Source organism: Zonotrichia leucophrys, chromosome 3 (assembly GCF_028769735.1).
Source record: "Zonotrichia leucophrys gambelii isolate GWCS_2022_RI chromosome 3, RI_Zleu_2.0, whole genome shotgun sequence".
Classification (NCBI taxonomy): domain Eukaryota; kingdom Metazoa; phylum Chordata; class Aves; order Passeriformes; family Passerellidae; genus Zonotrichia; species Zonotrichia leucophrys.
In genome coordinates, this window is record NC_088172.1 from 22,116,563 (window position 1) to 22,135,330 (window position 18,768).

An 18,768-nucleotide genomic window follows, 5' to 3' on the forward strand; every position below is an offset into this window, starting at 1 on the left:
TGTTACAACCCTCCTGAGGGTGCTGGACGAGCCTTTTAATATTTCTTTTACCTTATGTACTTTCCATGTTGAAAGAGAATATATTGTTCTGGAACGAGAAATTCATTCTTGTGTTCCAATTCATAAATTAATGCCATGGAATAGTAAATATTAAATTGTAAAGACAGCATTTTTTCTCAAATAAAATTGAAAAACTATTCTCATCTACCTGTGGCTCCAGCTGACTTTCATTTCTTCATTGTAGTATTTCAAGAAACACTGGAGCCTTATTCCTTCCTCAGTGCAAAGAATCTTCAGTGGAGAGGCTGACTTACCTAGATTAAATAGAGAATATGTGGATCAAATAAGAGAGATAGTGGAATGAACAGGAAATTGAGAAGTGGATTATTTGTGCTGTCTGGACAAAAGAAAATTCAAGACCTTTGTCATGATTTTCAAGTATCACAGGGACAATTGCCATACCTCTCAGGAAGCATCTGCTGATTTATATCAGGCGAAAGTTCAGTGTAATTTTATGAGTTTATTGTCATATACAAGCATCATGACTGGTAAGATCCACTGTGAAATAATAATCTAATCATGTAATTGCCATGAGAGTAGTATAATGATTCTATTTGCATAAAAATTTTATTCTTGTGAAAACCCTGTTCTTTAAGGGGAAAGAACAGCTTCTCACTGGGAACAGATTCAGAACCTCCTTCTCTCTATATCAAAGTTCACTTACTGATGGAAAGCAGGAAGAAAAATATTGCTGCAACAATTTCACAGTATCTAAACCAAACAAGCCAGGTGGAATAATACTTTATTCCCTTTTAAGAGTGACAATTAGCAAGGTCAAAACTGCCTGTTCAGAAAATTATTAATGCCCATAATAATATACCATTGGGATTCTCAGAAATTTCCCACTTAAAATAAAAGTTTTCTGTGTCAGCCTCACATGAATTCAAAATAAAAAACTACACAAAAATTCAGGACAGCATTTACTTACCACTCATTCCACTCAATGCTAGCATTATATCATCATAAACTGCAGAGAGAAAGAAAAAAAAAGGAAGAAAATGTACCATCAAATTTCAATCAGAATATAGCTTTTTTTTATGTTCAGTTTAATTAAAGCAATATAGGAAATCTTCATATCCTTAAGCAAAGAAAACCATTAAATTACAACAGGTGTACAAGAGAAATTGGAAACTGTCTGTGTTCGGCATATGAATTCTGTGCTATGTCACTCAGTATCTCAGCCTTTTGTGGAGTCAGCTGTCTGGTGCCAAATCTCTGTCTCTCTCCCTTAGGCCAGCAAAAAGAAAAAAAGTCATTAAAACAGAATAGTTCACATTCAAAGGAGAGTGCAAGTGAAAAAGAAATTATCTCATTCTTGGCAAAAACAGTTTCACCTTCTCGCTGTAGGGTGGCATTTGACAGAAATGAAGTCCTTTAACAGCAAGTGAAATAAAGCAGGTATCATATCAAGCTTTTGAAATATCACAGAGCGGATGGGTTTGCAGCAGGAGAGAACCCCAGAGACAAGGGCACAAGAGTGAGGGACCCTTTCATAGCAGAAGAATCATATTGAATGACACCATGTAAAGAAAGAACCACCATAGTCTAAAGAATGCATAGCCAAGTCTGAAGGATGCTTACTCAACACTGGTGATTTTTTATGAAAATAGTAGACAGGGAAACGTGTGAAGTTCAGAAAATACTACATATATATTTGTTCTGTATTGATTTGTATGTGCACATTTTTGTCTCAGCTAAAAAAATCATGATACAGTTCCATAATTTTTTGCAATCTCCAGTATGCTTCTACTGGCACCTTAAAGACATGAATTGCTTATTATATATATCTTACATTACAGGTGTCTGAGAAGGTAGGGTTATGTTAACCATACTGTCTGAATGAGGCTGGAGGTTTTTTTTTCTGAGAAAATAATGGGCAGAATTTATGCAAAAGAAAAACACCTGGGAGACTATTAATTGATTGATAATACAGCCTTCTGCAATAAATCACAGCTTAAAACTTCAGCTTGACACTCATCTTTTCCTCTTGTTACAGATACTTCCTCCATCTGCTGAAAAGGAATGTTAAGATTTCTGTTAAATTGAGTTAATTTTTTAACACATCTTTCTCCTCCTATTAGGAGCTGGGCAAAAAATATTCATTATTTAGGACAAATGTCTACATGTGGTTGGGATGAATGTAGATTCACTTTGGCCTGTTTGGTGTGACCTAAGGAAATATATACAGGGAAGCACTCTTCACCAAAGTTAAGTAAAATTCACTCATGTTGGCAACAGATCAGTGTTTGTTATGCACTCAGAATCACAGAATATTGTGACCTACAAGAACCTTGAAGCCCAAGTCTTAGGTGAATAGCCCATACAGGGATCAAACCCACCACCTTGGCATTATTAGAATTATGCTTTAACTAACTGAGATCATCTCAGGGTCAAAGTAAACAGACATTTTTAAGTGAAAAAATATCAACTGTAAATAGAATTGCTGTATCTCACTGTGATGTCTGTTATTATACAAAACCTTTTCTAAATATCTATCATGCATCTATTTTAGATTATAGTCTCTTATTTGCATTTAACTTCATCTGAATGTCAGTAGATACTGAGCTTGAAGTAACTTGTCCCATAGAATAAGCAGTCTTCCCTGCTCCTGCTTGACCGCTCTTTTTATCCTTTATGTTTCAAGGCTAACTCCACCATTTAGGAGAGCCATTTTCTGGTTTAATTGGGCAGTTTTCATGGGTTTGCTGGTTGACATTTTCAAAGCCACCTGGACCCACAGAATTAGATACTGTGAATTCTCTAAACAGGCATTTCACTGTACATTTCAAGGTGTACAACACAGTTTGCCATACCTGAAGTACAGTCACTGGGAGCCCTGACCATATGAGGGAGACCTACTGAACCTTTTGCTTATTCCAGTGGTCAGGATACACATACACAAATCCACAGACTATACACTATATCTGTGTATATATCAAAGGGCAGGAAGGGAGGAGGTGATTAATGAGAATATATTGCAAAGTGTAGGACCTGGCGTGACATAAATGGTATGGTACTGGGATAGAAATTGTAAAAGGGACAGAAATTGTACTGGTTTTGGCTGGAATAGAGTTAATTTTCTTCATAGCAGCTTTACGGTGCTGTGTTTTGGATTTGTGACTAAAGCAGTGTTGGTAACACAGGGATGTTCAAGCTGTTCCTGAGAAGTGCTTGTACAATGTGGAAATCTTTTATTTCTTCTCCTCAGACTGCCCCACCAAGAGGAGGCTGAGGGTGCACAAGAAGTCAGGAGATGACACAGCCAAGAACAGTTGACCCAAGTGTCCCAAAAGACATTCCATACCATATGATATCATATCCAGTATATAAAGCTGAGGGAAGAAGGAGGAAGTGAGGAGCATTTAAAGTGATTGTGTTTGTCTACCCAAGTCACTGTTACATGTCATGGAACTCAGCTTTACGAGAGATGGCTGAACACCTACCTTCCCATGGGAAACAGTGAATGAATTCTTTGTTTTGCTTTGCTTGTATGCACAGCTTTTCTCTACCTATTAAACCATCTTTAACTCAACCCAGGATTTTTTCACTTTTCTTCTTCCAGTTCTCTCCCCCATCTCACTGAAAGAGGGTGAGCAAGAGGCTGTGTGGGGCTGAGATGCCAGCTGACAGTAACCCACAGAACAGTTTTATAATCTAGAATCAAAAGCACACTCAGTCCCCACTGAGAGCACCACATGAACAAAGCACTTTGTTGCTTAGGGTTTTTTGTAGATATTAAAGCTTAACAAACCTGAGAGAGAGTGCTCTCCTATAAAATGGACTGTCTGTCTGGTTAGAAACATGCTTCATCTCCTGCCTGTCAAAATGCTTGAGATTAATCACAAAAATGCCCAGTATCACCCCTCCTAAAGTGCTGATCTGCAGCTCAGGTCTCTATAACATAAGAGAAATGAAATTCAAAGAATGCTAAAAATACATGCAAATTTGCCATTTGCAAGGATAGATCTTTGACAGCTCTGGAGAACATGTGGAGATCATTATTCCATTACAGTAGATTGAATGTTACCTTTTCCTGATAATTCAAGAGAAGATACATCATGACCTCTATCATCTGATAGTGTCGCCTTATAAACTCCTTCATCTTTGCGAGACAGCTGCAAGGAAAACACAAGATATTTACTGACAAACTTGATAATACTGCATAGTACTCAATTTGCTCAACACCTGCACAATTTTCTAAATAAAACAACAGAAATTGTACTGTCTTCTGGATAAATAATCTTACCAGAGAGGAGACGGAAGCTATGAACTGCTGTTTCATGCTTTTTAAAATGGAGATGTATTTGGTTCTTAAGCCTAAAACTTATTCTGATTTCAGTTCAATTTCCTCTAGAAACCATGAGGTTTTTTGACTTCTTCCAAAAAGACAGGATTTATCTTGGTCAGTAGATATTACAAGCACTGTAGTAAGATGCAACAAGGCATAACTGCAACCTACACAAACTTTAGAAATCTAATTTTTCTTCAACAAAAATGATTACTTTTTGAATTCTTTAAATCATAACAGCAAATCTATATCCTGTAATATCAGCTCCTTCATGCTGCTTGGATTCAAGCAGCAACTGTAGTCAAATTATAACTATTCTAAATAATTAATTCAGAGTTTATATTCTGAAATCTATCACAGGGATATTGCGTTAAAGGCAGTAAGGATTTTTGGGTTTTGTGGGTTTGTTTTAATTTCTTTTTAAACCTGAAGGAAAATATACAAACATTTATATACAGATTGGAGATGACTTAATGCTTAGACTTATACAAATCCAGAAGCACATAAACCGTAGCAGAAATATCATAAAATTTAATGACAAGCAACAAGAGCGATCCAAGACAAGTAGAAACCACCCTCCCCAAGAACGTCTACTCAAGAAAAATGAAGCAAGTCAGTATCCTCTTTCAAGGGAAATGAAGGAAGGAAATTAGAAGAATATGAAGGCAATAAATAAACTATTTAGATGTAATGCACATTACTGAAAGCAGAAAATCTCATTCTGGTAGGTTTTGTCACTTCACAAAGGCAGCAACTATGCAAGTTAAGGTTTCAGATAGAAGTTGGGTTATCATGTTTGCATAAAGATAAACCTTAAGAAGCCATAAACTTCAAACTTATTTATTTTAGGCAATAAAACTGAAACACTGTTAAAAATGAGGTGCTTGAACAAGTTGAAAAATTAAGGAGTAATAATAAAGAATGAGGTACAGGTCACCCAAGGACTCTGAAGCAACTTAAGCATGAACTCTGAGCTGATTAAAAAAACAGATACTTTTTGCTAGCAATAGTTATTCACCAGCTAATTGAAGAGTAGAAAATATGTCTTTTCTTACAACTGTTCATAAAAATCATGATAGCTGGCTTGCTGCTTTGTGTGGCAAATCTAGAGTATGTCAAGCAGAAGCTGTCATTTGTAACCGGCAGGCGATACAGTACCTTGGGAATACTGAGGTGACATTCTCCCTTCTGAAGATCAGGCAGCTCCTCAACATCAACCCCAGAACCATCCTTATACCACTTAAAATCAGTCTCCTTCTTTATGTTTGCAACCTGTAGAACAGAAAAGGCACATAAGCCTAGCTATGTCCTGAGGAAATGTATTGCACTGTGGGAAGCCACACAGGTACTTTCAACATATGAAACCATTTTTTTTATAACACATGTCAAATAAAGCTAAGTAAAAAACCAATTTCAACCAAGTCCTACTAAGCAAGTCTTAGTCCTACAGTGTTTCTTTGCAGCACAGGATACAGGTTACAACTTCAGAGCCCTGTAAAATCCTTAAAGAAAATCCTGGCAATCTCCCTTAAATGGTTTTTCACCCTTGCTCTGTGCTTTTAGTTTGTCTAGAGATAGCTGTGGAGGAAGTATCTTTCAAATTAGAGCTTCTGAACTCTCCTGTATCTTTTTGTGTTTGCCCTGTGACTCCCGAGAGTTGTAACATAGAACTTAGGCCCTATTTTAGTCTTCGGCCAATTTGGAGATTTATCTCAGCTACCTAAGCAATGTCTCCCGTGGATAAGTTGCAGGAAGCAACTAAAATCACTATTCTGAAAGCATCCAAGACTTCAAAATTGTGACCTACACCAAAAATCCTTTTTTATTTTACCTTCTACATTGAGTCCTATGGGACAGACAAAGACCTGAGGAATCTTACAAATTGCCGTCTCTCCCAACAAAAATGGGCTTAACAACACAGTGCATATGCAGAGCAGTTGTTTGAAAGCAAGAATTTTGCTGTAATAGCAGCAATTCATTGAAACAATACTTAAATAGACTACAGCTGTACCTGAAGTACTGTTCTAATTTTGATATAAAAACTGTGTATTGGATACACTTGAAGTATTGCTGGATAAACTACCTCAAACTGTGAATTCAAGAAAGCTAAAAGTGCAGGTCTTTTTAGAAACCCCATATATTTTTACCCTCACTTTCAAAACCACTGTTGTTTATTTGACATCACTATCCCCATACCCTTCTGAAAGTCATAAAAGTGGAATGGTATTTTCATGTGTAGCCTGAATTTCAAGTCATTGCAGCTTTGGTAGAAAGACAGAGCTGGCAAGATATTTCTCAGTCCCCAGGCAGTTGTTTTAAAAAGGCTCCTTAAAGAAAAGGCAAAAAATGGAACAAATGACTAGAGGGCAGCCAGGAACTTAATACAGGTCTGCAATAGTTTTCAAGTGGCTTGCTTGAAGGAAAAAAACATGCACCAATTTCTAACCCTTTTACATTAGAGAAGTCATTCCATAGAGGAACAGCTCTATGAAAGCTCTCTGTAAAGGTGACAAATAAGAGGGTCTTCTATACTCATTCCTAGCCATCTCTATCAGACATGCTCAAATTAATCACATCTATTCCTGCTTAATAGCCAGTATGGTTGCTATGGATCTCTGGCAGCATTTGAGATCACCACTTGGCCCAAAGCAATGACTTGCTGAAGAAAAGTGAGCGGCATTTTACATTTACCAGTAACTACAAAGTGGCTGTTCCTGTAGTCCTATGACATGAGTGGCAATTTTATTTGAACAAAGCCCGAAGGAACAAGATTTTAATGCTTTTCAACAATTTTTCATCAAAGACTGCTAGCACTCAATCTGACAATAAATAGACTGAGTTTCAGACACATGCAATTTGCAGTGCTGAAGTTATTTCATGTTGGCATTTACTATGAAATGTTATGTTTTTCACTGTTTAGCCACACACCAAAAATCTTGCTTTTAACAGACACAGTACAAATAAGGGCCAAAGTTGTGCAAGAGCAAGTAGCTTCTGAATGTTCTGAAATTCAGAATTACTAGAAGTAAAATGACAGTAGTTGCTAGAATATGAAGAAAAACACAAAACAAAAAACAAAAAGCAAACACCATCAAATTATCTTTCAAATGGACAGCTGTGTTCCACTGACATTGAGGGGCTACAATACCAAGAACTTGGTCATCAATCCCAGCTAATTCAGAATTAAATACTAAGTCAATCCAAAGTCAGGTCCAATCATATAGAAAATAAGGGATACGTAAGGTAATATTTTGTATACTCTTTTATAACACCATCCATATTTTTACATAATTTCTGTTATGGGCCTGGATCATACAGTCAGCCCCTTGCCCTACACAGGCTTCCAGTTGACGTGATTTCCTGGCTTCCCTGTGCCATGCAATGGCTTTTAAAATAGCCAAGGTAAAATGCCCTCTCTTACAGATACTTCCTTCACATTATCCCAGGCTCTTAGAAGAGGGAAAAACTCCCTTGGCAATTTTTTTTTTTTGCAGAGGTGCAGTAAACAGAGCCTGGAAGAGACTTGGGTCCAGTATTACGATACGGCCTGAGATGGCAGAGATTATTCCTTGATTGTTTTTATTACCACAGAAATAGCATGGAGTGGCCACACTTCTGGCTTGTTTGTCAGGTGTCTGGAGTTTGAAGGACAAACCCAGGTTTTGTTTTTCAAACTCTTCCTGTGTATAAATACAAGTTAAACAGCCATAAAACAACAGTTCCATGTGAACCTAACAGCCAGTCACATACTAACAGTAACAAACATTATAAGGTCAATATCATAGTTAAAATGATAAGTGTACAAGCAGCCCACATCCTAGATTTCATTTACATAAAATGTTCTGACCTTGTGAACAAAAAGCACACTGGTGAAAAGCAAATAATCAGATGCTCAGCCTTTCACAGCTTCAGTGCTATTAAACAGGCTTGACAGTCAATGAAAGAAGGATAATTTCAGATTAATTTGTAGAGAATTAACACTAGCATAACTGGTTCAGCAACATTTAATTCCCCATGCGAGTGAAAGGATAAGCAGGGTTCATGCCTGAGGCACATGCATGTGGAGATTATAAAGCACTCCAGCAAAGGTACTGTGTTAACTAATGAGTGTTGAGCCCTAAAATGTGAGCTCATGGAATGGCAGCTTCAGTACCAGGTCAGTTCTGCTGGGAATTGAGGTTAAGGGTGTCCTAGTTAATGAGTAGGAAAAAAAAGAAATCCAACAAATGTGCATGCAAATTGCTCATAAAGAATGATTCAAGTTAGTCTAATTATAAGTCAAAAGTTTTTCAAAAGAAGATGAGAAAATTGATACAAAATAATCCATATTAGAGGAAAAGAGAATGAAGAAGAGTTTGATGCCTGAATTCAATTTACTTAGTTTTTCAGACCTCTAATTAGTCACTCTAGAAAAGCAAAACAAATGAAAATTTATCTGTTCAGAAAGGCATTTAAAGATGTTAATAGCAGAAGGTACACTGAAATCAATACACATTATCATTACTTAAGATTCAAAAGTCATTAGCCAAAAATAATTTTTAAATCATCTTTTATAACCTTAATTCTTAAAGTCTTTGTAGCACATTTGATTACAGTTGATTAAATAACAGACTCTTTATTAGAGAAATAAGAAAACAGTAAAGAAAGATTTTGAACTCTGTCTTTTTTTAGCCATTTTTAAGGAAGAAGAAAAGGGATACATCTTAAGGGACATATATTTTGTGTAAATTATTCTTATGGCTCATAATTTTTATAAACATTGGACCACCTAATCATACATTTAGAAATTTCCTATTTTTTTTTGTTTTCATTAATACTACTGCTGAAGAATAGTAAGTCATAAATTTTCATATTCAAATTTTTGAAATAATAAAAAATAGTTTTCATATGAAACTTTTGGTTTTAAAGGTATCTAAGTAATTTTTTACATTTTTCTACCTCAATTCTTCCTCAACATATTCTAAAAACTAATTCCAAGTATATTTCCTTACCTTACAAGAAAGTAAAACTTCACATTCCTCTGTAACGTTCCAATACAAAAACTCTGAGAAGTGGGGACCTAAGAAACAAAACAATCTTTAAGCAATGTTGTAGAATGAAGAGTAGCAGGAAAAACAGTGAAAGAAAGAAAAAAAGATGACAATTTCAACATCCTTACACAAGAACAAGAGGGAACTCCTGAATTACCCATGCACTAGAAGGAAAATCCTGCAAGTTGTTATCATAATTACCCAGCGTCTACATTACCGCTTAGGAACATGAATCTCATCTCTGAATGCGTATGAATCAAGTAATTTTCCAAAATATAAAATGGTGAGTGAGAAAAATTACTTTATTGAATATCTTTCTGTCAAATTGCCAACTAAGCAGAGGAAAGAAACAAAGTAGCTACAAACAAGCATCCAAATAATGTGTTTAATGTAAAAACAAGACAGCAAACATTGTTTGCCCAAATAATGTAAAGCTTAAAAACATTTTAAATATTACAGGCAGAACAGAAAATATTCCTTTTCCCCATGAAGGTCCCAAACTACAAAGAAATACATCCTGATGAAAATTTGCTGACACACATGCCCTTTTTAAATTTTTGTGTTTACTTGTCTCAATAAATGTACATGTCTTTGTGATGGCAGGATCAGGGGCCTTAATTCTGATACCCAAACCTGGGAAGTTGCAAAGTCCAAGACCTTGACTTAAATAATTCAGTATTGAAAGATTTTGTCAATTTATGCTGTAAGTGGTATTATTTCTTTTCTAAATCAATTTTAAGCAGCCTTCAAAAAATAGAATTACATTCCTTCTGTACAGAATCTTACTAAGATATTAAGATATTTAGGAAATACTGAAGATATTTAGGAAAAAAAGTTTTAAATTATTATTGTTACTTTCATCTGGAAAGCCATCTGCTTACAAGTGAAATTTACAAACTAGAGCTCAAGTTCAATTTTTTAAGGATTTCACAGGGATAGAATTCTGAATTAGATATCCAACTGGAATTTTCTCATTCAGCTGCAAGCAATATTGATAACGAGTATGTAACAAACTCTACAACTGTATAGCAACTATGCAACAAATATACATTTAGTTCTTGGAATTTTGCCTCAATAGAAACCATTGGGTCAAGCTTTTAATCTTCCTTATCTGGCACTACTTGTCTTGTCTGTCTACTCTTCTGTCAATTATATTGAGCAGACAACTTGTATGCCTTAAACTAAATGTAATTAAATGTTTTGTTGGACTGGAGCCTACAGTAGGCACACTTCTCATGAATATTGAGCAAAGATAACCTCTTGTGAGAAGTCATTTTTTCTCTGCTTAGGGAAGGTTCTGTCACAAACTGACAATGTTGGGAAATAAGATCCACTAAGGTTTCAAGTGTCTCCTAAGACTGAACAATATCTTCTAATAAAGAACGGAAGCTGTAAGTGTTTAGTATTCCCCAGGGATGAATCATCAGTTGCAAACCAGGGCTGAAGTCACCAATCTGCTCCATCTTACCTTGTTTTCTGAGATATTCCTTTCGCTGGAGCTCAGACTCAGCCAATACTCCCTTGAATGCTAAATTTTAGAAGAGGTGAATGAAATATGAGTTAGTCACAAAATTACTCAAAGAATAATTGAAGTTCACTTTGTCATCAGAGTCAAAGTTTCAGTACTTCACTGTTTCAGTGAACATACCGTCTCCAATGAGAACTAATGAGGACTGGTTTTTGGCCTTTCCATCCTGAATCTGTACTGTGTAGGTACCTTCATTGTCAATTGTAAATTTTTCCATCACCATTTCTATAATGCCATTTGAACGGTCACAATTTATTTTATGCCTCTGAAATAAACAAATAAGTACTTTAGCATTGTGTAAATTACTTATGATTCCTATTGAATAAATTATGAGTTATATTCCTTCCCCCACAGTCAACCTCTTTCATGTCCTTTTAATTGTAAACTAAGAGAAGAAAACTTTGCTTTTATTTACTCTTGAGCAATAAGATCCCAGTGGTGACAGAAACCTCTGTATGCAGCTGCATTGGGAATCCTCAAGTCATCATAATATACCTGGTTTGTATTTGAAAACAATTGTTTATGGCACTGTGCATATTTGAAGAGCCTAACTGCTAGCTTTTAACATTACAGCTTACAGTTAAACAAGAGAGTTTGCTAGGCAGAAGGATTATTCCTTGCAGAGTCCAGAAACAACTGGAAATATTAAATATGGATTTTCAAATAAGATCACACCAAATCTAAAAGGTCATCCCTACTAAATATCTGAGACATATATAGCAGTCAATAGTGTATCTTATTTTCTCATAGGAAGAAATTATTTTCTTATTTAATGTTAGGTGTAATTTTCAAAGAACACTTTAAGCAAACAACCATGAGAAAAGTAACTTGTGCAAACTCCACAGAGTTTCTGGGACCCAAAAGGGATTGACCAAATCCAGCAAAAGAGAGGTATAATTCTCTCAGGATATATAGTTACTCACTTAAGTGTTCGCAGAATACACAAAACACCAAATATTGACTTGAATTCAAAGTTAAATATGCTTTTCATTGTTTGTGTCCTTTACGTGTTTGCTTTTTATTAAATATTCCAGAAAGATAAATTATTGGCAACCATCATCATGGAAACAGAAAATTACAAGCTAGTATTGCACAATCTTCGCAGAATATGTGTTAGAATTTTCAGGTACTGTTTTAGATACAACCATGTTTTACTAATATCCTCTTTTATTCAGTGAGTTACAACTATGAAGACAATGTCCCCAAAAGACAATGATGTTTTTTGAATCTCAACTAACAAACACCTAAAGCTAAGCAAAGATAACCCATAGAAGTTTCTTGGTGAATACTTGTAGGTAAACAATGTGGCCAAGGATATCACACACTAACTTCCAGTCACGATTGCACAGAACAGTAAATGTGACCATCTAGGAGTTATATGCAGTGAATTACTATAGACCCTGTTACTTTTAAATTTACTATACATACTGTTAAAAGGAGACATGATGTCTTACAAATAGAATCCTTTGATAAACCTCTTTATTTGTCTCCAAAAGTAAAAAATGGTACTAAAGTAAGAGATAGATAAAGTTTAACGACGGAGAAGAAAGAAGAAACATAAAAAAAGCTAGTAAAAAATGCCACTAATTAAGCTCTCTAGAATCTTATTGAAATGAAAGAACCCCTAAGTCCTCTAAGATCCAAAAGTAGTAGGAATGACCCCACAGATATATCTGCTTTAGCTTTGAGGAATGCATCCTGGCCAGCCTCAAAAACCGACTCACTGTTGTATGGATAACAAGTCTGGAAGAACAGTGTCACACAGTCAAGATATTTAGCATTCAGTACTGGCATTTTCAAATATATAAATATTTTAAATCTTAATGGAAGTAATGGGGTAATGGAAGAATGAAGAAAAAGAAAATATGTGGAATTGACAAAGCAGTCAGCTAACAGATTGATCAGAATAATAATTTTTTAAGGGATATGTATGTTAACTTGGATACAGGATTTCCCATACATACTGCAAAGAAAGATACAATGTCAAAGAATAAGGCAAGATAAAATTAATTGGGAAATTAAGTACAAAAACTACTTGTGTTAGAGTTCATCTGTGAGAGTTACGGTGATAGGTGAGGGAGGTTAAAAAGAGCATTAATAAACTTACCTAAACTATCAATAAGTTCAAATTTCAATGTGCAAAAGTCAAACTCTTGCTTACAGCCTCTTCCCCTCAGAGGTCAAGGACTACACTGGCATTTACTTCAAGAGTTCCCAGGCAGAACATTAAATTAAATTTTGCCAGAAGCAGAAAAGTTTAAAAAAAAGCAAGATGTATGTTTTAATCTGATTCTTTATGACACTTTTCTTATTATTCTCCAGTTTTGTTTTAAAAAATATTAAAATATTAAAATAAAATGTAAGTAAATGGGGCTCAATTCGTTCCATTTTAAGCTTATTTTGAAATCTTACCAAAAAAACTCCCTGTTAGAACCTAGCAGGAAAAATTTATCACTTTAGCCAATGTCATGAATCAGGCCCCAATTCCCCAGCATAATGGTCTATTGAACATGTTCAGTGACTGTAGCCCAGTCTCCAGACAGGTTTTAGAGTGCAATTAGGCTTCTAACTATTGCCATTATGCAGCAAGATGAAGTTCAATGATTTTATGGGCATCATAAATATTAGGCTTTTATGTGACTTTCCACAAAAATATCATCTGTCTCCAAACATAAATGTCACCTGTGGGTTACTAATTAAAGAGGTGAAATAATGCAGCTTCATTTCAAGACTTTTTCTGATGTCAACACTTCCAGAACATATGCAAACTAAAAATAGCTCATTCTGTCTCATGAACATTGCCAAAACAAAGTATTGCCATTTCCATACATCCTAGGCACAAATATTCAGGTTTTCAGTGCTATGGTTTATTACTTATTAAAGAAAGATAAACAGATAATTATTTTACTCAGAAATACTTCTTCTTCCACTCGTCAATATGTAATTAAAGTAAATGCTCTCTGCCTTTTTATGGTATAAAAATGCTGATAAAGCTTCTCTGACCCAAACCAGGATTTGCATTCTCAGGAATGAACCAAATCTTTCAAACAGCTGCAATGAAGATGAAGTCTTCACAGGAAAGTATTTCCAGTACTGGGCTTATGGCCTGTAGATGAACCATGTACGTGCCCTGCAAAGGCATGACCTTACTTTCTTCTCAGCCCATCCTTTTTATGCCCCTTTATATGAGAGGTCTTCCAAGAGCTATAAAAATGTGGGAAGCTGGTGGCCTACCCTCTCATCTCTATGTAGCTGCTCAATGCACAGTTTCTACTCCAAAATTTAAAAAACAAAATAGAAAGTGATAGCATATAAAATTTTTAAGTGTATGAAGGCTGCTGCATTGTCAAGTGCCTCCCACATTATACATAAAACTATTAATATCAGCCTCAGAATGTCTTTGGGAACAGCATGTCTTGTTGGTTTGGAATCCAAAACTGAAGCAGCCATTTTCTTGAGCTATTTTTCTAAAATATTTGTGCTTAACACTGATCTGTGTGTAAACTCTCCTTATGAATAGACAGAGTCCAACTCTTTTTCCAGTATGAATAGGCTCACTCTGCAACAAGAATTCTACACTGAAAAAAATATTTGAGTTATAGATTGGCCTTCTTTTCAGGTATTATCACACCTTAATAACATGACATTAAGAAGCTATGGGATCCAGGGAACTACAGGCCTGTCAGCCTGACCTCAGTGCCAGGGAAATAAAGAGGTGGCTACAACTTGAGAGACACCAAGGACAGGAAGACTAGGGGATGAGTCTAGTCTTCAGCCAGGACAGACTTGTGAAAGGCAAGTCCTGCTTTACTGACCTGATAACCTTCAGTGACAAGGTGACCCACTTAGTGGATGAAGGAAGGGCTGCGGATGTTGCCTACTGGGAATTAAGCCAAGACTTTGATACTGTTTCCCACAGCTTTCTCCTGGAGAAACTGGCTGCTCCTAACTTGGATACAAGCAGTAGCTCCTAGCTGGATGGCCAAGGGCAAAGTGGTGGTGAATGGAGTTAAATCCAGTTGGTAGATATCACAAATTATGTTCTCCAGGGCTCAGCAATGGGGCCAGTCCTGTTTAATATTGTTTCATATTTAATAATGACCTAGAGAAAAGGATTAAGTTGAGTAGGAGTGTTGATTTGCTGGAAGGTAGGAAGACTCTGCAGAGATATCTTGACAAGCTGAATAGGTAGCTCGAGACCAATTGTATGAGGTACAACAAAGCCAAGTGCCAGGTCCTGCCCTTGGGTCAAAACAAGGCTTGGGGAGGAATTGCTGGAAAGTGGCCCAGTGGGAAAGGACCTGGAGGTGCTGGTCAACAGCTGGTTGAGCATGAGCCATCAGCATGTGACCAGGAGGTCAAGAAGGCCAATGGCATCCTGGCCTGTATCAGCAACAGGGTGGCCAGCAGCACCACAGCAGGGATTGTACTCAGCACTGGTGAGGCCACATCTCAATTCCTGTGTTCAGTTCTGGGCTCATCACTGCAAGATAGAGATTGAGGTGCTAGAGGACAGCAGAGTTGGTGAGGGTTGGGAGGACAAGTCCTGTGAGAAGCATTTGGAGGAGGTGGGGTTGTTTAGCCTAGAGAAACAGAGGCTCAGGGGGGACCATTAATGTTCTCTACAACTGCATGAAGGAGGATGTACCCAGGTTGAGATCAGCCCTTTCTCCCAAGTCACAAGCAATAGGACAAGAAGAAAAGGCCTCAGGTTGCATCAAGGGAGTTTAGATTGGATATTAGGAAAAATTTCTTAACTGAAAGAAGCAGGCTGCCCAGGGAAGTGGTTGGGTCACCATCATTGGAGGTATTTAAAGGACAAGTAGATGTGGCACTTAGGGACATGGTTTAGTAGTGGACTTGGCAGTGTCACGTTAACTGTTGGATTCCATGATCTTAAAGGTCTTTTCCAACTTAAATAACTTTATGATTCTGTGATAACAATAGAAACCTGCAGGTTTCTTAAACAAAATCACTTATGTATAGTACTCATTATATACTTACATCACTGTTTTCGACTTCTTTATCATTAATGACAAATCTGAAAGTAGAATCTGGAGATAAGCTTTCAGCCTGAATCCAGAAACGAACTTCTCCTTTATCAAGAACCTCATAAGCTAACTCTGATTTCAGTGGTATTGCTACAAAAAGAAAATAATCAAAAATCAGTAGTTCATGAAACCTTGTGAGAAATAGGAATATCATAGTAAAATACTAGCAATTCCCTATTATTTATGGATTTCTGGGTATCAAACTATACACAGGGAAAAGTCCTCTACCAATAATGCTGATTTGGCTGATTTTTAAATTAATTTCTCAAAGGAAGAAGAGGATGTACATATTACTGTTTTTACATTGTGTATGGATTTTTCTAGTAAAAATCTATAATGTATTGTCAAAGTTAAACTTGAGACATTTAGGAACGATGACCTTATTTGATGTCAACTAATATTCTTCTAACAAAAGTAGAAGATAAGGAAGCAAGGTGTTCCATGCTCAGTGAAACTGCCATGAAAAATGAAGTTGCCATTGTCTCAGGAAGAATCTTTCTGGAACTCCAGTCATTAGTATGTAATTACATTCCTTCTAGAAGTGTCTAATAGATTCAGATCTTCAACTTACTTGGATTCTTTATTTCATAGCTTAATGCCATCAAACGTTCAAACTCTGAAAATAAGAAAAATGTTCACGTTTTAATTTATTCCGAAAAATATAGACAGCAAATGGGTGTTGGTGGAAATAAATATCAGCATCAGCAAAGTTATCTCCTTGAAGCTTGAATATGAATACACAACTCTTAAAAAAATGACTGAATAAAAAGATTTAGGAAACTTAACTTCTTATACATGGACTTAGCAAATGTTCCTCCTGCCTGCATTTTAGTGCACATTCTCTTATGCAAGGGAATCTAAACAATGGCCAAAAACTATTTTATACTTTTAAAATAGCAATATAAATGGAAGATTGGAAACCACAGTTCTAAGCAGTGTATAAGGTTCCTTTATGCCCTGACTTCCTTTCTCAGACTGTTCCTGAAAATTTTGTTTTATTGTGTCAGGAAAAAAAAATTGAGTGCAGGTTAGTCTGAAATCAGTACAGAAAGTTTAAGTTAATGCACCAAATCCTCATGAAGGCTGTGTGAGAGTCTTGAATTTAGTTTTTTAGATTTTCATACTAATCCTATTTATCATAGTCATTACCAAGAAAGGTTTGGAAAATGAACATTACTGCCAATTCCAAATTTACAGATAACGTAAAGACCAGAGAAAATTAGCATGGATTTATGACATGATAGAGGATTTAGCAAATTTACAGGAGAAGTTATAGCTTTTGAGAGAGTAAATGGACAGTGAAATTATGGTTTTTAGTGTTAAGATGAAAAATCTGATACTTGTGCAGGGATCCAGTGTAAACAAAATTGTAGTTTCCAGTGATATATGATCAGAAAAGACATAGGGGTAGTATGGGATGGGAAACAGCTTCAGTGCTTCATTAAAAAAAAAAAAATTCAAAGCTAGAGCAGATGATGACAAGATCTACAGAAAGATTTCAGAGAGATGCTTTAAAACTTAGCTAAAGGGCAGTGCTCATGATAATGGCTCATAAATCTTCCATGTCCTGGAGAACTCTCTTTTTCCCCCCTGAACATGGATTTCTTCTCAACACCTACTTGGAAAGGGTGGTTTGACATGTTTCTCACTGTGATTCCTTAAATGGCTTAGTAGGTTGAGAAGCAGAGGGATTTTAATACTTGAGGAACTGGGCAGAGCAAATACAGCTGAGAACTGAGAAAGCAGCAAATTTTTATCTTTGTTTTTCATGTCAGCATTTCTCAATGATAGAAAAAAGTGAGACTGAAGCAAATTAATTGTGAATCCAATGAAAAAAAGATAGCTACAATGAAATAAAGCAAAACTAATATATATGTAAGCTAAATGATAATTTCACCCAAAGTATTTGGACCTTGTTAAAGCATCATCATTTCTCTCACTAATTTCCTGCATCTCAGTTATGAGAAACTGCATCTAGAGCCTCAAGCACAACTGAAAGTGTAAGGGATATTTACAAACATCATTATAATCCCAGCATAATGAAAACAATTCTAATTTGCCATATTTTTTATCTTTATCTAGAAAATGTTGCCTGAAGATATCCCAGCTTTCATTCTTATGATAATCAGAAAAATAAGTAATCACACAAAGCCTGTTAAGGGCTCCTTTTTTTTTTTTCTTTAATGCACAGGAAATAACGTGAGAGTTGTAAGGTTCTATTCTGTTTTGTCCTTGGGCAATTTTTAGTGCAGTTGAGGTGATACAGTGAAGAAAGATTTGAAATTGTAAGGACCTTACCTTGATCATCCATAACAAAGCTGGAGGAAATCCCATCTGTGTCACTAACTGAGATAGAGTAAGTGCCCAAGTCTGATTTATCAGGATTTTTGAAGTACAGCTTAGAACTAAAAACACCAATTAAAAAGAATATCATTAGCTGTGTATCACATTTTTAACATGACTTACTGATTTCCTTTGGTAGATTGGCATGACTTACTGATTTCCTTCTGTTTCAATCTTAAACTTATGAGAATCATCAATCTCCTCATAAGATTTACCCCATGCAAAATGAGATGCATCTGTTGCTTCTTTGCAGTCAAAAGCCAGGTAAATATTACCCTCATCATCCACACCTGAATAGATTTCTTTTGTTCCTGAAAAACAGGAATCAACTCAAATGTCAAGACTGTGTTTTCCTGCCAAGGTGCAATTCATAAATTACTAAAGCTCAGATCTATTTTGTCCTAAAAGATACCGATTTTATTAGCAGGTCTTAAAGCAGGTTTATGTCATGTGCTGGCTCAGCATCAC

At 36.0% G+C, this 18,768-nt stretch overlaps 1 protein-coding gene across 1 annotated transcript in view; it reads right to left on the reverse strand.

Annotated features, from left to right (window-relative positions):
- The window catches only part of MYOM2 (myomesin 2), a 75,317-nt gene that overhangs the window by 6,439 nt on the left and 50,110 nt on the right, over positions 1–18,768 (reverse strand). The window contains exons 23-33 of the mRNA XM_064710124.1: positions 18,455–18,611; positions 18,256–18,362; positions 16,529–16,573; positions 15,911–16,047; positions 11,027–11,171; positions 10,847–10,906; positions 9,340–9,407; positions 5,507–5,620; positions 4,088–4,175; positions 989–1,027; positions 209–314 (exon numbers count right to left, since the gene is read on the reverse strand). Of these exons, the coding sequence (XP_064566194.1) occupies positions 209–314; positions 989–1,027; positions 4,088–4,175; positions 5,507–5,620; positions 9,340–9,407; positions 10,847–10,906; positions 11,027–11,171; positions 15,911–16,047; positions 16,529–16,573; positions 18,256–18,362; positions 18,455–18,611 (1,066 nt within the window). The remainder of the gene's footprint in view (positions 1–208; positions 315–988; positions 1,028–4,087; positions 4,176–5,506; positions 5,621–9,339; positions 9,408–10,846; positions 10,907–11,026; positions 11,172–15,910; positions 16,048–16,528; positions 16,574–18,255; positions 18,363–18,454; positions 18,612–18,768) is intronic.